This window comes from Falco biarmicus, chromosome 18 (assembly GCF_023638135.1).
Source record: "Falco biarmicus isolate bFalBia1 chromosome 18, bFalBia1.pri, whole genome shotgun sequence".
NCBI lineage: Eukaryota > Metazoa > Chordata > Aves > Falconiformes > Falconidae > Falco > Falco biarmicus.
In genome coordinates this window covers 695,399-716,764 of record NC_079305.1, presented here as the reverse complement: position 1 = coordinate 716,764, position 21,366 = coordinate 695,399, and the positions used below count along the sequence as shown (strand labels likewise).

Below are 21,366 nucleotides of genomic sequence, written 5' to 3'. Positions count from 1 at the left end.
ATCATGCATTTTCAAAAAAGCTAGCTTGCATCCAACCTAAGAAAGCTGTCTAAATGTTTCAACGCCAATGGAAGATGTGGAAAAACCTGGGTTCAGCTCTTTGCTTTGGCAAAGGATCCCTGTATTCCAGCTCCTCATCTGTACAGTGGCATTAATGGCATGTTCTCTCAAGGGAACGCAGACAAATTTTAATGTATCCCTCTTCAGTCAATGTTAAACGCTCAAATACAATATTGAGAAAGCATATTGCTCATGTATTTCAAAAAATCACCATATAAATGTCGCTAACAAAATCTTTTGGAAGTAGACCTCCTCATCAAGGATCATCTTTACAAGAAGGAAAGAAAAAGAAGGAATCAGCATTTTAAGCATCAGAAAATGCAGCCAAATTAGAGCAGCTGAGGGGGGAAACGCTGGCTTGAAACCAAGGGTTAAACAACCCCCCTTCCCCCCTCTGCTATCCATCTGCTTTGAATAAAGCATTGCACACAGATGTTCTCCCTAGCAGATCAACACTGACAGCGCTGTTCCCTACTCCCTGCAAATACTTGTCAAACATTTCCAGAAGAGTCCTTCCACGTTATCTGGCTGAGAAGTCTGAGGTGACTTCTCACTGAAGCATCCTGCAAGTTTTGTCACACATCAGCACTAGACAATCCAGCAACCAGACTTTGTTCAGTAACTTCCAGGAAAAAAAAAAAAAAAAAAAAACCACACCAGAAAAAAGAAATACAGCAAAACAAAGTACCTGCTATGGACTGCCAGGCCAGAGAAAACTATCTTTTTTTTTTAAAAAGCCATGGAGGTGCCTTCTGCCAGTCAAACACTCAGAAAGCTGCAATCCTGTTTTCGGCACTTACAACTCCGGCTGCAGCCTCTGACATGCCCAACACAAAGTCAGATTTAGACCCCAAACAAAATTCATTAAGGGAATAAGTTGCTTTAAGCTTTGTTAGTGAACGTAGCTAGCTTCTGTGTTTATCCTCCAAAACAAATGCCTTTCTTTGCTAAAACCATAAGTAAAGTTGTAAAAACAATGCACAGACACGTAAGATCAAGGGATAAGGAATAAAGCTTTAACTAGTGAAATCCACACACATTATCCTCGTGTGAGAGCAATGGCTTCTAAGGCCAGTCTGTCTGAGTTCAGGTAGTGATTTGGGAGGGATGCATAACCGAGGTGCACTTTCTGACTGTTTCCAGCCCCTTCAGGTCTCTAGAGATGTTTCAACTTCCCTCTCTCCCCTGGCACCATTCACTATTTACATTTGAAAATGTATTTTGTGTTTCATAGCAAAGAAACAAATGCAATGTGACGCCTAAGAGCACTAACTGATTTTGGCACAGGCATATTCTAAACATGGTGGATACAAGGGTTTAGCATTAGAGGACTGAATAATTTTACATATCACACTCCAAACACAAATCCATCCAAACAAATGCCAGACAAAGGCTTGTTGGTGGCATGGGGGCAAGACTTGGCATTACAAAGAAGGGTGATGGAAGACTGTGAGGTAACAGCAGCAGAGCCTGACTGTCTTACCACACCACAGAGAAGCACAACGCTGGGCGGACTGCTGCTAAAATGAAAGCGAGAGAAGCTAAATCCTTAACATGAGAACACAACCTTCTGGTTACTTCAAAAGTAGGGAAAGGAAAGGAGAAGGATGTTTTGATCAACAGCATCCTCTGGGTTGACTGACAGTATTTTGGCGTCTCCTGCTGTGTGTCTACTACAAGAAAAACCAGCCACTCATCTGCAAGCCAGTCACCTACTCCTGGAACCAGATGGATTCAGACTAGCAGAAGCACCGCAGGCAGAAACAGGAGACCTCTCACTGCAGAAAGCTCCGAGCTGTAAAAATCAAAGTTAGCTCTAAGGTGGTGCTTTGAACAACACAAGTTACAGGATGTGAGACTGGCAAGACAAGCTTCAATATAAAACAAGTTAGACGAACTGCCACTAGGCATAGAGTAGTTGTGTAGATTGTTATCATCAGCCCTAGAGAGATTTCCCCCTCCCTCCACCTCGCTAAACCCTACAAGCTCTGGGGTCTGACAGTTATAGTTTCTCTGCATAGATTCCAACTTCGAAGCAGAGACTTCACAGCCAGCACACAGATAGCCAGAAGGAGGTTTGGTCATTTGTTCTTCGCTGTTAAAAGGCCTAACCTACAGATAACAGGAAATGTTCTTCCTCCAGAAATAGGAGGACAAAAGACAAACTTTTCCGGGAATGCCCTGCAGCAGCAATGACCTACAAACCCTGGGGGTGAGGAAAATCTCTGCAAGAATGAGCAAGCAACCGTAACCTGGCAAGGCAAGCCTACTGCCCATAGAGTTACACTGCCTCCCCAGGGGTCCTAACTGGGGCAGAGGCAGCACGAGGGGCTTCCTAATTTTTAGGAAAAAGTAGCATCAATATACGCCTAGTTCTGTGGCGTTCGATCAAAGCACACGAAACTAAACATCACGCCGCATACAGCGCATCGTGCGGACGTAAGCACACAGGGACACCTGAGAGTTAACCATCAGATCAGGAAGGAACACCTTAACACACACCCAGAGGGGTGACATACTCTCTTTTTCGTGGCCTTTATTCATTCACAGCGAAACATCCGCTGTTGTCCCCAGCTGTTGGTCACTTCCCACCAGTTCGAGACTGTGCCAACAGGAGGTTGTGCTGCTTCAGGAAAAGCCTCTTGGGTCAATTCAAAATCACAGCCACAGGCCGCTGAAACTAATCCAGCTGCGTTTGTCTGAAAGGGCTTAAAGATTATTCACACAGCTCCTGCTGGCAGAGCTCTCTGGGCAGGAACCTTCAACATCAAAGAGCTGGAAGGCAAGAAAAGCCTCCAGTCCTCATGCAGCTGCCTACAGAGTCAACATCTGCCCGCTCTTCAACTGGGTTGCGTTCACCCCAGCAAAACACGGACCCGATGGATGCTTCTCCTCACACTCAGAACTTGTACAAAACTTCTCTGGCCCTTAATCTCTCTTGGAATTGGAGCTCCCCGTTGGCATCATTCAATTTGAACTCAAGTCAAGTCAAAATGTATCTAAGTTATCAATTCCATGTTAGATCTCCAACTGTGATCAGCACTCCAGAGGTCATCACCACAGAAATACTACAATATTTAACTGGGAAACATGTCTCAAAGCAGAGAAGAGCCAACTCTCTGACCTTGGGCACAGCTTACCAACCAAGAGCCAGGTCTTGCAAAAACTTTACCGATTTAAGCATGCAATAGAGGGCTGGACATCCGATCGTAACAGTTCATTTCAAATGCAAGTCTGTGGAAAGTAACGCTCAAGATCAACTCCCTAATCCATCACAGATGTCCCAGAATTCATTCACATGCCACACAATGCGCTTGCTCTTTATTAAAACCCCCCAGGGATTTGCCAAAGAGGTAACTGCAGGGGTCAATATCAACTGGAGAGGTTCCTGTTCCTAAGCCTCATCCTCTCACCCCAGTTCTTCTTGCCTATACAGGCTGCTGCGAGATGCCCACAGCCCTTAGCAGCGTTAAATACGAGCCTCAAACCGATAAGACTCCACACGTTTCACTGGAGAAAAAACAGATGTCAGACTTGTTTCATATATTCAAACTGACTAAGCAGCGGGTGACAATCATTTGAAACATCCTAAACCATACCAGACCCCGAGGACTTTTTCCCCTGCACTACCTGGCTCTCGCTGGCACATGTGGCGCCTTTTGCTCCTATAAAACAACGGCCAGCAGCACAAAAACAAACATCTGTCGAGGGCTCTGAAAACAGAGCCTGTGACCCGCAAAGCACATCTGAATTTCAAATGCACACAAGAGCCTCCTTCTTGGCCAAATATATTATTCAGGCATTTTACGAGCTAGTTGAGAGGAAAGCGAACATCTTTTTGTTTGTTTGATTATAGGCATGGGATTTTTCAGAAGCTCTCCCCGCTGGCCTAGCTCTGTTCCCAGCTAAGCACATAGAGTTTTACAATGCACTTTCATGGTCAACAGAGAGTTAGAGGCCAGTTTCAAAAGCTTCTGGCGACTCCTGCCCCAAGGCCAGCATCTCCCGAGGGACCCTTTTAACGTGGGTCCAGGAACTGTATTTACAGCATGTTTTTTGTGAACTACCTTATAACATCAATATTGTTTCAGGTGGCAGAAAGTCATCATGAATAATTCATCAGATGCGTACTGGCACATCTGTGCAAAACAGAATTATTCACAAACATTTGTGGTTTTTAAGTAGATCTATAGATGGTAAACATATGGTAAGCAGCAATGAGAGGCTCATTACTTTTTTTATCTTCCAATAGAGAGAGGTATTTATGCCCATTTGTCCTCATTACTGACAAAAGAAACACAGCGCCGGTGTTCAAAGCCCGCCTGCCATGGCACGGGCAGCAGACACGTTACGGAGGATGCACGCTCCCTGCCGTATTACTGGAGTCCACAACTCACCTTCAAATCCCTGTGGATTATCGGTGTTTTACACTGGTGCAACCTGGCTACAGCCTCACAGGTGTCACAGAAAATCTGCAGGACCTCATTCTCCGTGAACCCCGTCTGCAGGCGCTGGTTCATGAGGTTCACCACTTGACCTCCTGAGGAGAAACAAACACCCAGAATCACAGCAGGTACGCAAAACGAGGTCTGGCCTGGTCTAAGCCCCGCTCCTACCAGGTGTAACTTGTCTTAGTCTGCTCCCCATCACGAGTTCAAATTCAAAATTCACACCAAGCCTTCCCGAGAGGCTTTTTGCAATCTGCTTGCTCATCTTGTTTCATTCTCATTTCCTCACCTAAATCCCAGAGGGCTTTGTGTACCTGCTGGCAGGCGTTACATCTCATCTTGTCTTTCAGCAGTGCTTAACAGAGCAGCAAGTTGGCTTCTATGGCCCGTGCTCACCTGGCCATATTAACACTCCAACGTAATTCTGACTAAGCCACATCTTTTTTCTTTCTTCAAGACTTTTTTGCCAGACTAGAGGAATAAAAAGCTGAATTTGGGGCACCTGCAGTCTACAAAATAGTTTGCCATACTATTTTGTAAGCAAGAGGAGCGAGACAAGGAGACACTCAAAAAACCCACACACTACTAAGTGGCTGGCTAAAGTCACAGACTGGCCAAAAAAAAAAAAAAAAAATTAAAAATCCATCTGTAACAAGGGTAACTCCAGACAAACAAAAGCAATTTTCCATGAGCAAGTCCTGAATTTGCCTCAACTTTGGGATTCTGTTGCTGTCAAAGCCTTTCCAAAATAACCCACACAGCGGTTCCTCCCCCCTCGAAACACCCTATGCACACAGGGAAAACACTTCTTCCCAAACCTTTGGCAAAGCAAAACTGTATTCATTTCACATCACAAGTGTCGGAAAACTTTATTTTCATGGTATAAAAGAAACGTTCAGCTTAATAAATAGTACAGCTGCGAACATTTTGCTCTCAAAGTGAGTGCAGTTCTGCACACAAAGACACACTGACTTAGTCTGGAAACTGTTTGACACAAAAGGAAAGTCACAAGGGAAAAATCCGACGTGTAACAGCAATTCCCGTGCTTCAGTCTGAATGCTGGAGCCACAGGCAGGCGTGTGCCGAGCAGATCATCCGGCCAAAGCAAGCCACGTGAGAAACACCACCTTGCAGCTCTCTTCCTTTCAGATGGAAGGAAACACCTTAGATTTTACTCCATCGGCCCCAAATTCGGCACAGAGGGGAGGCTAACACAGCTGGAAGGGACCACGTTCTGAATTGCTACGGTTTGTACTCCCCTCCGCAGCAGGGTCTGCAGCGTGGAGCTCGGTACGGATTTACTAGCACTGCCAGGCTTATTTCTTACAACAGTCCTTGTGATCCTTAGGTTGAAGCTTGCAGAGCGCTTACATAATGATTCCTTCAGCAAAACTACACGTAAGGTTCTTCCTTTTACCAGCAAACAAACCCAAGGCAAGTCAGTCAAGATTCTTGCGTCAAGCGAAGAGGGCACGCACGGCACAACAGAAAGCCATACCGTACACGTTTCAAGGCATTTTAGCATCTAGTCACTCTTGCTACAATGCACCTGGCTTCTGTTAAAAGCCAAGCAGTCCCAAGAATACCTGTTTCCATCAGCTGCCACCATCCAAAACAGCCACAGACTTCGGAAGTCACCTGGCCAAAACGTTATTTGTGCTTAACACTAACCCTGCAAGAGGCATTTCAGCACAGCACATGCGTCATTTTCCAAACAACACATCCTAGCCACAAGAGATCAAAGCTTTGGGACAGCTGGAAAAGACTGGAAGAGCCTGTCTGGCTAGAGACAGCCAAGCAAAAAGGCCAGAGGTAAAAGGAATACTTTCTGGCTTCACATCATCTATTTTGTGCTTCTTCCAGAATGATCCTAAGTCAGGCTGGAGTGGAAAAAAAGCTTGCAATATGACATGAAGTGAAGAAGAATTTAATTCCACAGCCTGGCAGCTTTAGAAGAACCACTTCTTGTGTGGACCAGCCTCTGGAAAACAGCAATATATATTTAAAGGTTCTCTTTTCCAACAGAAGGATCCAGGACCACCCTGGGCAGGGGCAAAGCCTCATGTATCATCCACTTCTCCACATCCAGTTTTGGCTTTGCTTTCTTTGTTCAGAACCGTCCCTTGGTAGCCAAGAAAGGGCCAGGGCTAGGAACAGGTTTGGTTTTTTTTAAAGGAAGATGTTGTGCAAGTTCCCTGTCAGCACTGAAAGGGGACAAATCTACCAGTGAATGATACCTTGAGCCCACACTCACCTCGACAGAAGTCCATTAGTATCAGCACTTCCCACACGTCACCACTGCTTACTGAATTTATACTGGAATCGATGTATCCGACAATGTTCTTGTGGCCAGATAGATCCCGCTGCAAGAGAAATAAATTAAAAACATAAACCAACGATACAGAGCGAGCAACATTTTAACCTGGTTCCTCTGCACCACACAGCTTTCCCTGTTCTTCTCCTGTACAGATGCAAGTTTCCGTCACTTTGGATTAATCATCATGCAAAACCTGAACAAACTTGAGTTCTGTCTCTATCTGGTTTCCTTCCAGAAGGATTTGAGACAAAGCTGAGAAACAGCCAACCTGATGAACTAACTTGTTCAGCGATCAGTCCAGATTTTTGCATGTGCCCCTAGATGGCCAAGCTGCCTGGAGCTGCTCCTCCTTTACGTAGGGGGGAGAACAGAGCAGATGTTTTGTGGTAGCCCATGCACAGTACACGTGGCGCTTACTTTTCTCATCTCCTTCCACTCTTCTGCTGGAAAACAGCATCTCAAATCCTCACATGCTCAAAAAAACCCACTAATGTAATAAAATAAATTTTAACCTTGCTTTTAGAAATACCTTATTTTAAGTAACTCTATGGATTAAACCACAAATTCTCATATCAATGACTTATCCATGACTCACACTAAACCTGCAGAGAAAAGTCACTTCTCTTTGGGACTGCCAGCTTCACACCCACTCCCAGGTGTGACAGCCAGTCTAGTTCAATGCTCAGCTCAGCTTCACCAGTAAAAGAAATCAAGATTCTGCTGGCCACATTCTACCGTAACACCGCAGGGCTGCAAAAAGTGCAGTTAAGTTTAAAAAAAATTTCTTACTGTACAAAAGCTAGAAGAGAAGGAAATACTTCCTTTTAGTGACGTACTGGTTCTTCAGGACAAAGATTAATGGTTAAATAAGATTCAGTACAGGACAAGCGGACCTGGCGAGCAAGAAGGATACTTCCCACCCTCACTTTCCAAGTTAGCCACACGTTTCAAAGAGGCACCAAAGACACAGAGACAATGGAAAGCCTGGCAAGTAAAATCCAAGTAAACAAGCTTCGTGAGCACAGCTAAAACCTTTGATGTAAAATCTAATCTCAACTTCTCCCAAATAGCATTAGCCACAGTGATGACAAACCATGCCCAAAAGCTTCACTGCACTATCACACAAACTCCAGAAGTTAACTTTAAAAGCTATTAACGTAATTAAAAGCTACTTCAAAAAGCACACCTGCAATTGCCACAGGTAAGAGCTGCTGACGTGAAGATGATCTACCCCAAACCTATACCTTGTGTTGTAAATTAGCAGAATGAGGATTTTATATTTCCTTCCCCGCCTCGCAGTTGCTCTAAATGTTCCCCAGTATCTTTGAACACAACTACGAAAGTGGCACTTCCCACGGTCACCAGGCTCCCAACGAGACTAAGCAAATGTAGTTGAATCACCTCCATTATTTCTTTGTTTAGAGATGCTAAGTTTAAAACAGCTATTAAAAATAGCTATCCTATCATATAACTCCTTGTATTCAATCAACTTGAGAAACATTCCAGTGCTTATTGTACATACTTCCCAGTTTCAAAAGCCTAGGCAGCAACTGCCCCACAGATACCAGTTCATTCCATCAACCTCATCAATACAAAGGCTGCCTTCATGCCAACCCAAAAGATTCATTTGCACCGCTACAGCTTCTAATCTCAGGATGGAAGTTTTCCATTCTTGCACCGATTTGAGTTTGGAGACAGTTGTATCAGAATCATCAGCCTCTTCTGATGAAGTCTAGATGGCTGAAGGCTTTAGCCCTGAACTGAAGACTGTCAGACTTTGAAGTCTAACACCCCCAACCACACTTACCTCTTCAGCTCTTCCTTTTCCCATTAAGTTGTGGGGCTGATATAGGAGTGTTCTCCTCCCCTCATTTCCCTGAAATTTCCTACGCTTTTCCAGCTACCACGTTTTCCTTCTCCACTGAAATTATTTAAGTAATTCAAGACGAGATTTTCACATAGTCACGTAACTCCAGGAGTTAGGTCTTTCCAAAGGACAGTTTTGCTAAGAAAAGGTACAGTTTGTGACACGATGCCACACAGATCACAGGCAGAAGATGACCAGGCTCTCATACCACTCCACGCCCAGTCTGGGGCCCCAGTACAAAGTGGTGACTTACCATGATTTGGATTTCTCTTTTGCAGACTTGCAAGTCATACTCATTATTGACGTACATCCGCTTCAGGGCACATTTCATCCCATTGTTTGTCCTCACAAGAAACACTATCGCAAATCCACCTGCAGAAGACACAAAAATCATCCTATTCATTAACAAAGAAACCTCTCGGCCCTTGCTTCCAACCCTGTCCCTGCCTCCATCGACCTTCAGGGTACAGTCGGTAGGTGCTGAGTGCCTTCCCCACAGAGCCCTGGTGGGAGTGCTCCTTCCATCTGCTCAGCTCAAGAGCTTTCAGCCCTGCCTAGACAGTTATTTCTGGGAACTAAAAGGAATCCAAGGGGGCAAATCTTCAACTAACAGAAACAAAGTTAACATTTAACATCTCCATAAACCCAGCAATTACACCGGTTACTCGTCCTGCCAGACAGACCTTCGTTGTTCCATTAATTTCCATTATGAAGAAGAAAGCTGAAGTATAAACAGTTGCCTTGGACAGAAACCAGAGCTACAGATCATCCACTGAATTACCAAAGGCCTAAACTTAAAAGGCTTCCCAACTTCTGAAGCATCTAAGTTACATTACAAAGCTGATTTGTGCAAGAAGCAGAAGAAACCCATTTCCCCACACATGGTTTGACGTTAGTACTTTAAAAAAAAAAAAAAAGAAGAAAGAAAAAAAACCCAACAAAAACCTTACAATTCATTTTGTGGTCACTGCTATTAGTAAAGTCAGGACTCCCAGGACATGCTTGTTTAGGATGAAAGCTTTTCATCTCTGTTAGAAATGCATTAAACCTATGGGGTTTACATTTGTAGTCCTGGGACTGAAATAGGAAGCTGATTGAGGATGGAGGTATATAGGCATCAAAGTTTCGCACCTGGCTCCCGCAGAGCAGAAGGAATCAGAACAAAAAGTCGCACGGAGCCAAGAAGCGCTGCACAACGGTAAAAAGGGAAGCACAACAACACTGTTGATGTCACAACCCAACAGCTTCATTTGCCAACCGTTACCTCATATTACAGCACACATTTCTTTTATGCTTAAGGACTTCTAAAGAATCTGCTCGATAACGTTACAATTCAGTGCTGCCATAGCCTTCAGAAGTCCCGCTACACCGAGAGCTGTAGTTACACACCATAAAAAAGCTAGTCACATCCCAAAGAATACTTATTTTAAAGGAGTTGGAGCCCTTTGGTGAATCCCATTTTTACAAGCAGCCAGAAACCATCAGATCAACAATAGATACATAGTTACATTTGACATGCTTGTACATAATTACTACTAATGGTTATCTAGCACTTAAATGAGTTTCTCCCCATCATGTAAATGAAATGTGACAAGCAATAAAGCCACGTTTGGGTAAAATTTAGTGTTGCATTTGACAACTCCAGTCTTGCAACAACTGGTGCTTACAAGTTGTTAACAAATCAAACACCACAGCCAAAAGGCCCACTGAAGCTTCTACTAAAACTAGGATTTATTTTTGCTACGAAAAAGAGCAAATGACCAGACAACACTGCTGTGTTCAAAGTACAACCCTCCCCATTTGTTATCGAACAGCTTTTATGGCACCTATTACAGCTCATCTTCCAAAACAATCACAGAAGTTACACACCCAAAGACATGCCTGTCAGCACCAGAGCTGTTAAAAATACCTCTTAGCATGCAAAAACCTTAGTCTTACACATCATAGTTTGCCATAGGAACCAGACCAGGTTTTCCAAGGAAGCCCCATTGACTTTTAGGAGCAGAACCAACTGGTAGCAGCCCCAGAGAAGTTGCAAAAAGATGCAACAGAAAGTAGAATAAATAAATAAATACATGTCAAGACTTCAATTAAAGGTCTTAAAAATTATAACCAGGCTGCAAAAGGGATATTCAGATTCAGAAAAATGGGACATGGCCCTGGGATGCAGCAAAGCCATACAGATGCTGCTCACTCCTGCCAGAAAGGGTTTTAAAACCCCTGTAGTTCTGGAGGGCCTCATTTCTTCGTAGCACTCAAATTTAGACACAAAAATAACCCCAACTCTCTCCCTCAAGTTGAGGATCTCAAATTACCAGCCACTTTTAAGAACTTGGCAAGCCGCAGCGGTAGCCTTATTGTTCTACCCTAGCCACATTTGTCTCATTTCTGGGGAACAAAGCTGCACATCCCGCTTTAGCCCAAAGAATGTCTACACTGAAAAAAGCAAGAGAGCACTCTAATGAAACACATTAGGCTTTTTAAAATTATTGGAGAAATCAGGTTCGGACTTTTTTTTTCCTATACATTTCCAAGGACAACAGATAAAATCTAGAGAAAACATTAAACACCACAGAAGAAAAAAACAAACCAAACAAAATCCCAGTGTTCGGTGGTTGGTTTTTTTTATTACAGAGTCTCAGTCATCATCAAAACTTTTTGGGAATCAAAAGACATCACCCATCACAAGCCTCCCCCTGTCTCCAGGGGTTCCACTCCCCTCCCACAGCTCCTCCTGCCAGCCCTGGAGGCCAGCACGATACCGTATCTCTGTTTACAGTGCTAAGCTCAGCAGGAAGAAACACGAACTGAGCAGCAAAAATAGATCAATTAAACTTCTTAAAAATAAGAAGACCCACTAAATTCAAGGACCTCTTTCTCAATTTTTCCTTCAGCTGAAGTGGGACTGGTACCTCCAGAGCAAGTGCTAGTGTCTCATTAGCAAAGTTCCAGGCAAGGCACCTTTCCTGCAGTCTGGATCCCGTGCTAATTAACAAAGTCACTCCTAGAGCCCACTCACTAGGATAAGCACATCGTGCTATTTTGCTTACCAGGAACAACTGGCAAAGAAAACAATAGTCTGTGCAACAGAGAACATAGCTAAACCATCCCAAGGGCTCAAAGCAGAGACATATTTTAAAAAAATGAAACTTAAGTTGATGCTTTCTGATACAGAACTGCAACATCAACACTTAGGGACCTGACAGAAACATGGCCTGAAGAATCTTCCAAGTGGAGCAGCGAGAGACGAACAGGTCAGGTGGAGAGCGTCCCAGGAAGAGGAAGCCTGCAACATTTGCCGAGTTGTCAGCGTCCTTCCCTCCCTTACCTTTAACTCCTGCAAACTTCAGCTGCTGACACCACACCTGGAAGGTGTGCAAAAATCATCTAGCTTACTTCGTTTGCAAACACACCTACCAATTTGGTTACTTTGTTATTAAACTCCCACTGACTGCAGATTACTAGCAGCAAAATTGTCATGCTTTAAAAACAGCATGCCTCTCTCCAGAGAAAACAAGTATTGATTTAATCAGGGTACATACAGCAATTTTTACACAACAATCTAGAGTAAGCGACTTTGCTATCGGAGAAGCAGAATTTGATGATCCACATCCACTTGAGAAAGGATGAAAAGTTTTACTTTCTAAACAACTAATGCATCACCTGGTCTGATCACCTTAGTTAAATCAGACCACAATACTCCTTCCAAACTACAGTTTACTGAGACCAGGTTTTGACTGTATCCAGGATTTCATCCAGAAAGGCACAACATAATCAAGAATGTCTAACTTCCCTCAAGGAGTCATTCCGCACCTAAATCAGAAGAGGTGTGAAAAATACCACCCTAATTTGATTTTCTCTGCATTCATTACACCTTCCGCTGCTAACTGGCTTCAGCACTCCCAGTACTGCATGCAGAGAACGGGGCTGCAAAGCACAGTCAAACAGCAGGAGGATGAGGGAAGCAGAAAGGGGCAGAGAAAGAGCACGAAGAACAGCAGCTTCTCACCACGCTCCTACGCAAACAGCTCTCGGAACACGAGATCAAAGTCCATGAGCAGGGCACACCGGCCAATTTTGGGAATACTGAGAACCTGCACCTGCAAGTTGGCTTCCAAAGGAAGCCGCGGGTGCGCAGACAGGGCAGAGAAATCAGGCCACTGGCCTTCACGCCTCACTCACGTATTTACAGAAACGGGGCTCGATCACATCGTGTGCCAGAACAAATCAGAGCTACAACAGGAGTTCTGCTCCTGCCAGGAGTGTTTCAGGCCACAGGTCTTTGCAGGCCAAGGTCAGAGCTACAGGTGTATCTGCTTATAGGCTTCTCATGCAACAACCGCTGTGTATCTGCACATCTGGAAATGGCAGGGATGCCATCAGTGGTCCATGCCTAGGCCTAGAGAGAGTCTCTGAAGTTTCTTGTGTGCAAGAGATGATTTTGAATCTTTGGTCTATCCCTCACCTTCCAAGTCGGTACCTTTATTACCAACTGCTCATGAACTGCACATGCTGCTAAAGAAAGTGGCACTTGCCTGAAACTGTTGCATTGCGAGAAAGGTTAACAGTAGCACCACATCATCATTTTAAGTTAAGGTGTGTAAGTAGGTTACCAGCTGGAAGCATCCTGAAGCTCCCGAAATCTTTCAAGTGGCAACTGTGGCCACTTCCAATTCATGGTAGACAAGCGGTTCCAGAAGGACCTGTACTCCTACAACTACCTCAAAAGCAGCCACTTTGTTGGTAATCAGCAGACAGAAAACACAGTTGGCATTTTTCAGCGAGGTACGACAGAGAAGAGGCAAAGGAGGACCCAACAGACAGCTGAAATTTTCACTTGGCAGCATTAGCCCAGAACAGTGATGCTGTTCAGCACCGCCCAGGAAGGGACCAAGCGATCAAGCACCCGGAGCGCAGCCAACACTGCCTAAACAAAGACTTTCTAACAGTTCTATGAGTCTTCTTTCGCCTAGCATGCAGCATTACCCAGTAGAAGAGGAACCTCTGCAGAAGCCGAGAGTGTCTTCTGCAACTTGCAGAGGTAAGGACGGGTGCTGCCCAGCTCTCGCTGCCTGGTCACTGTCACACTGAACAAGTGGCTTTTGCTCAGACAGGTCACCCAGCACTCGTCTGAACTCTTGATGGTTTTTCACAGCATTATACTGAAATTAATTCACTTACTTTACCTTTTAGCTCTCTTGCCAACAGCTGCTTCCCACTAGTTAACCCTTCCAGCTTGCCCACTACATAGCTACAACATTACTACCTGGTCATCCTCCAGGACTACTTTCCACTTCCAGAGCCTCAGACCACAACCAATTTCTCCTTAGTTATTCCAGTCCAACTCCCAACTTCGCTAAATCTGGGCAAAGTTGAAAGGAAATAGATCAAAGACAAATTGCCAAGCAATTATTATGAAGCACTGCCAGATGCACATTACAGGACCATTTACTTCTATTCTCAGTGAATGGCAAGCAAGACAACCCTTCCAACGTCCAGAACTGCCAGCTCTAATGCACTATGCCAGCTCCAACGCTATAGATAGACGTGCCAGAATTTGTGTAACTCCAAGTCAACCAAGGTCAACCCAAGAGCCTGCACTACCTCAAATGAAGTTAGATAGCCGGGCTCCACGTGGCCAGGGACGGTGGGTCACGCACAAGGCAGAGCACGGGAGCAAAGTCATCAGGCACTAGGAAACTAGGAACACCCCCACATCTTTGCCAGTAAAGCCTTTTCTCCAGTACACATATGGAAAGCAAAAGGCAAGAGACCAGTCCAGGCTTCAGATGCAACAGAGCAAATAAATCCAGAGACTCTGGAAGCACCAGAAGGGTGAGAAGCAAGAACTAAGCCTGAGACTCAGCTCAGGGGACAGCTCCCCCTTGCATTCGTAAACAAGTGCCTGTGATTTAAAGTTCTGAAGGAAATTCAACTCTTTTCCCATACAAGCCAGCAGAAGCTAAAATACCACTCTCATTTTAAGACATAAGTTATTTATATGCTCATCCTTAAGACATACTAACATTGTCAAACAGGTAGGGTGCAGTCAGTATTGCGATCACCATTGGCCAGCAACAGCCATAGGTCTCTTGAGAAACATCACTGTCTTTTGCACTTAGGCCAGCATCTACCTCTACAACAGCATGGGAACACTGTTATCTTGCTACACATTTCTGGCCTGACTGTTGTCTTGCTAACTGGTTTTAGGATAAACTTTAAAAAAAAAAAAAAAAAAGGAAGTTCTGATTATCTCCAGTCAATAGAGATGCCAGAGCAATTTTCCATGCAGGTTTGTGTCGGTGTACTGGCTAGTTTCCAGGGCTGGTAGTTATATTTTCAGCCCTTCTGTAATTTCAGCAGGATGCAGAACTCTTCACAGCCAGGCAAGCACTTCTAAACTCAGTAAAACCAGATGCACAAAGCTGCACGTGATCCCCTCTCTGAGCTCATCGCAAGGTAAGAAGATAGCACTCTGCTGCATCTAAGTGATTCACACGTGTTGCGAGCCTGGAATCCTCTTGCAACCAGCAAGTCACGGGCAGGCAGCCACGCTCACCTGCAAACACACACAAGATGCTGCTCCCAAGCACGTTGCACAAACTAATGTTATGGTGAGGAAGTTTACAGAGAAATTGGTTGCTCCTTCCATAGCCCTTCTGTGATAAGCTCTTCCAGAGCTGCCTTTCACGGGTGAACGTATCAATTAGCCAAGCTCAGAAAGCGCTGCTAGGATGAGCTGCACGCTGAGCACTGCACACCTTACCCTCGACGGACACAACTGCCCTCCAGCACAGAGGAGGTCTTCTGAAGCAGCAGCCCCACCTTCTCCTGGGACAGCACGGTCAGCGGTAGTGGTAGGGGACCCATGACAAACAGCCTGTCCTGAGAACCCCCTTCCCAACTCAATTACTGTATCTTCGCCCACGATCACTTACTCGGCTGTTTGATCTGCATTTCAGTCCTGCTCCAGACCTCCAAACACACCCTCTCAGATAACTATCTGGACAGCAGAGAAGAAAACAAGGTATTACTGCAGGCAGGATTTGTACCTGCCAGACAACAGGGCCCCACAAAAGGCCTGGTTTGTTCGTGCCCAGCCAGAATAAAGCAAGTTCAAGCACAGCCAGCCAGTGTTTGAAGCACCAACTCAACAGGCCACTTCCCCCAAGTTAATCATAGCCCAGAAGAGGACTGGTTGGACTCTGCCCTGTACACACAAAGTGAAGCAGGTTAGATTCCTCAGGATCTGCAGGACCAAAGGCCTTTCCACAAGCCATTAGCATTCCCAAAACATGCTGCATTTTCCATGTTACCCTGTTATGCTGAGCCACCGCCCCAGCGAGAGACAGAAGGTACGCTAACAAAACGGAAATCACTTCATCCAAACACAATTAGGCAGAACACCTCCTTTTAAAATCCACACTTGCAAGTACCTCCCAGAGATGTTAAGTGCTGCTTGCTCAGAAGCAAACAAGACACGTAGCACAATGATCTCCCAGCTGCGCGTTTGAGCTCTGCAATAACAGCTACAAAAACATCTCCACCACATGGATGAGCCTTCCCTCTGCAAACATCTTCAAGTTTTGTCTTAGATCACATCCCTCATTTTTTTTCCAAGGCTATGCTGAATAATCCAAACGCAGCTAGGTTTGAGGAAGAGGTATCACTCTTCAGTTAAGTTAGTCAACTCACTGGGCTTGAAAGACCCAACTGTCAAATCATCAATTCCCACTTCAAAAAACACAACCACCACTGCTTCATTTCGGATTTTCTCCATCACCCTCCTACAAACAAATTAACACTATCTGGAATTACCATAGTTCCTGATAAATCTTCTGGATGCCGCTAAAAGCTTTGTTCTTCAGGGGTGACATTCTTTTCAGAGCTGGACAAACAATGCGTGTGGTTCTCTGCTGAATTCTTTCCAGCTTTCTGTGTTTTAGCTCTATCTCATCCACCTCAAAGCTCTGCATGCCAGATAGCCTACCATACTTTAGTACTGAAGCTGAGGAGACAGCCAAGTGCTTTTCAGATGTCCCCAACAATTGCCCTGGGAATATTTAGCCCCCAGGGACAGCCAGCAAGGCATTTTAAGCTCCGGTTGTACTAGCAGGCACTTAAAATTAAGTGCTTCGCTGAGCCAGGCACAAAGGCACTCCTCATTTGCACAATTTGAATACTTACTGATTCTTATCCATCAAGAATTATGTCATATTTTGCCTTATCTCACAAGCCAGAAGAACTTCCTTAGCATTTATTTTCTTAAGTACCAGGGGCAGGCTCACTCCATTTTTTTATTTCACACACCCCCACACCTCCCAGTCAGGATGCTGTGATCCAGTTACAGGAAAACCCCATCAACTCTCTTGCACTGGACGTTTGCAGCTCACCATTCCCGACAACGTTTACTAAAACATAGTTCCCGGTACTTATTTCTGCCACAGCCAGCTGACACACAGACACTGCACATGACCCACCCCTGGACATCATCACTTGGCAACACCAGAACCACTTTCTCTGCTGCTGTACCGAAAAAGCCATCCTGCACCTCCGACACCTCTCTCTAGCTGGCATAATATGCAGTCATTTAACAAAAGCAAAGTTTTTCCCTGGTTGTGTATATACAACTGTCATTCCTTCCAACCCAAACTATTCTACAACGTGATTCCCGATCACGAAGCACCACAATGTTGGTGCATCTTTTCCAGGGACAGAGATGGCTTCAACAAACCTCAACTTGGGAGGCACTTACCCTTCACCAGAAAGAAAAAGAGGCCAAGGAAAATACTTTGGGCAAGGTTAAGCAATACAATCATCTGTAATTATTTTAGACAATGGCCAATTTCAGCTAACATTAGCATCAAGCTCTGCAAGCACAGACGGGAAAAGCACCGGGATGTGCCACTGCTTCTCTCCTTACTGCCAGTTTTCAACAAAGGTGAAAGAATAACCCAGTCTTGGTTCTCCCCACCTATAAACCAAGGACGAAGATGGACAAGTGAATCATCTGTAGGAGAGGGCAAAACCACCAAGGTGCGCTGGGATTCTCTCCTCAGACCACACAACAGGGCTGCAGAGACGGTCAGAAAAAACTTCCTGCTCCTGCCAGAAAGCATTACTGCGCATCACACCGTGAGTCCCGCTGTCAAGAGGAGACATGCCCAGCAGCTCCTATAAAAAGCCCCACACTCGGCACCAAGAACACAGCAACAGCGGGAAGGAAAGCGAAGGGCAGCAGTCCTTTACCGATCATGCCTCACGTGCGATGATCTTGTGTCACCCTCCACACAGACAAGTATTGGCCAGTTAATTTTTATACGGACTTGTGATTTTAATTACAGCTCCATTAGTCAGCTAGGATGAACATCAGGATTACAGTGACATTTTTGTCAGTATTAATCTGCACTAATACAGCCTTTCTACTCTCTTTTATTCCACTCCTCCATCGCCCAGCACAAGGGTATTACTGCACCACACCCATCAAAAACTGTACCATTTCAAATCCCATTTCTCCCCTTTTGATGGAATTGCTCTATCACTTCTGAGCTGCTCATTTCCAGGGCAGGATATTTCACCCCAAAGTCAGTTTTCTGTTCCAGCATTACCCCTTTTTTATTACCAAATGCACCCAGAAACTGGGAGCAGCATTGTGAAGTGTTCTGCTTTGATACATAAGGAATTGAAATGGTCAGGATCACTGCACATTGTTTTTTCTGCTTTATAAAGCATCTACAACACCTTTAAAGTTAGAGATGTCAGCATTAACGCATTTAAAGAAAAATACAACAACTCCCTCCAGATTTGTTTTTAAAGTGGTTTGAGGTTTAATTAAGAAGCCACAGTAATGAGGCAGACTTTGCATTAGGGCTGTAACATCCAAGATCACAGCTACATCAAAGAAAGTGAAGAGGACACGGGTGCAATCTATGATTTACTGAGTTCAATCTGGAATGTTATCTCTGCTCCCACTTCCTGGAGATGGAGATCGTCAGGAACACCAACAACCTGCAAATAAATCCTTGGTTCTTTAAGTCATGGTCTTAAAAAGGATACTACTAGGGCAGGAAAACCTGTGATTAACAGAAAAGGCAAAGAATTAAGAACCTAACCAAAGAACACATAGGTAAGTGTGATAACATACTACTCATAGCACAGTATGAAGCAAAAGCCCTGCTTACACAGCTCACGTCTCTGAGCTCTGTAGGCTGTCTCCAGAAAGCCAATTTGTGCTGGAAGGGCACCTTCAGGTGTCTGACCAGCGAAAGTCCAGAAAAAAACCCTCAAACCGCAGCATCTCAGAGTAAGAGACAGTAGCAAGTCACCCTAAGAGGACAGACTGAAGGTTCACCCAGAAACCCCCCCTCATTACACTTTGGGTATGGCACAACATATTACCAATGGGAAGAAACATTTTTTAGAGGTTTCCAGTGCTGCCAGGTGTCACAAAGGGTCCCGACTGTTGCCAAAAATCCAGTCTTAAAAGTGAGCATTAGATGTGTTACTCACAAGCTTGCTTCGGTCTGGTGAAAGATTAATCACCGATAGAGTCAAACAGCATTTCCTACACCCTCTGCTTTTTTAGAAGGCAGTAGGAGGTAGTCTGCTACTATAAAGCCTGCAGGCAAAGGGGCACTTCAGTTTTCCCTGAGCAAAGACATCAGACTCACTGCAGTTAAACAGATAACTAACATGGCCTATGGTATTTTCTTCCTTTTTTTATGGTCATCTCCACCTAAGCAACATCCCAAAAGGCCAGCGCTTTGGGCCTTCAAACACATCTCTCTCTCTCTCTCCAGTGGTTTTATAGCTTTATGACTAACATACAAAATCTGCATTAAAAAAAGAGGATTTCGTTCTTGCCCCAGTGGAGTGGAATGGAGGCAGGTCGAGGATGACAAGGTTAACGGACAGAGGGAGGCCTTCTCCAGCCTCATTTCACCCTTTCCACATTGCAACAGGATGCTGGTAAGCAACAGGGGACAGTCTTGCTGAAAAAGTGTGGCCCTGTGTCACCGCGTCACTGTCTGGCACAGGATTTCACCTGACTCAGCCTCTCACTTACAGGCAGGACTGTCAATGCCCGCCGTCACGCCTGACGTGTCTCTCTAACCTGTTCTTTAACTGTTCTGTTTACACATTCCCCACATGCTCTTGAGCAGTTTATTCCTGCGGTGTTGTTACCCTTACCATCAGGAAGTCTCACCAAACTCTCCACTGACTTGAGTTCAACCCTAGATTCTAACACTAAACCCCAGAGACATCAATAAGCTACTGCTCATCTTTTCCCCACACCGTCGTGAACAGCTGGAGGTACAGTGTCCTTTCCAGATTAGTACAACCACCACCGCTTTGAGACTTTTGAGGTCTTTTGTGGTAGGTAATGTTCTCCTTTGTGTTTGTATTTTGCTGTTTTATTACTGCATGCTGGAGCGTTCATCATGACACTTGGGGTTTGGGATTTAATTAATGCCTATGACTCACTCTCCCACCCAGTTCCATAATCCTCTGGTTACACTCGGGTATTTACATGTTATTTTATATCCATATAAGCAAAGATTATTCACCCTCAAGTTGCATGCACATAAAACACATAGCCTACCCTAGAGGCACAGGTTTGCATCACGTCTCAGGAGCGCACGGACATAACTGGCATTTGTTTCCCACAATCCAGGCTACAAAATTAGGATTTTCTTTACCCAGGCTAAGCTGTGCCAGCAGTTTGTAAGCCCAAGCACAAAGTAGTGATGGGGTGGGCTCAGCCACCAGCTGAAACAGAACAAGCTCATACACAGAAACTCACAGCTTGAAGTGCTACTTGAATGAGAACAGAGAGGTGCATCGCAGGACATGCTGCACAGACAACACAACAAGCAGGAGTCTCTGCGGAACCAGGAAAGCCTGAATATGGATCTCCTAAATCCTACTACACCCAAATTCCTCTAACTCCAACGAGCGCACGTGTTTGTGTGTGTGTACATGTGTGTTATAAACCAAAGAGTCCAGTTCTGAACAAGAACAAAACAAAAACCCTCACCCCCTGCCAACAGGCTCTCCAGCTGAGAAAAGCAGATAATAACGCTAAACTAAACAGGTCTGCTCTCAGCTGAGATTTTCTGCCTCAAAGGAAATAACAAGCTTTACTTAGTTGCTGGATGTTGGGGGTTTTTTTAAGTCACTTGACTTACGCTAAAACATAACAGTGCCAAGTTTAAAGGGGCTACTTGAATCTAAAAGGCCAGCCCTACCATCTCCTAAAGCAACATTTGGAGCAAGCTCTTAAGATGAACTCCGCGTAGCAGGAATACAAACCGCTCATCTTTGCAAGGTAGGAAGTAGGGTCTCTGTACAGGGGATCTCCTTCAGCTCAAGAGCTCCAAAACACAAAGATACAAGTCCTTATAGTCCATGTGCACCTAACAGCTATGAAGCAAGCGAGACTGCAGAAAAAAGTATGCTTCCTTTCGTACGTGGGAGCAGTCTCTGGGAAGCTCCCCATGCTCGTTTCCAAGAGGAAAGATACAGCTCTCAGTGCCTTATCGCACCACATTCACCTGTACAGGGAGTTAAACACCATTAAAACAAAACAGAAACCAGTGTAGATTCTGACTGGTTTACTAAGCTTTCAGTTGTGGGTTAGTCTGTTCCTTTGAGCTGCTTCCATTTCCCCTAAA

The 21,366-nt window shown here is 44.8% G+C and overlaps 1 protein-coding gene across 27 annotated transcripts in view; it reads right to left on the bottom strand.

Annotated features, from left to right (window-relative positions):
* Positions 1 to 21,366, bottom strand: part of AAK1 (AP2 associated kinase 1) — an 85,520-nt gene that overhangs the window by 49,982 nt on the left and 14,172 nt on the right. For all 27 annotated transcript variants that reach the window (XM_056362921.1, XM_056362925.1, XM_056362926.1 and 24 more), the window contains exons 3-5: positions 8,946 to 9,064; positions 6,763 to 6,871; positions 4,458 to 4,600 (exon numbers count right to left, since the gene is read on the bottom strand). In XM_056362921.1, coding sequence (XP_056218896.1) covers positions 4,458 to 4,600; positions 6,763 to 6,871; positions 8,946 to 9,064 — 371 coding nt within the window. The remainder of the gene's footprint in view (positions 1 to 4,457; positions 4,601 to 6,762; positions 6,872 to 8,945; positions 9,065 to 21,366) is intronic.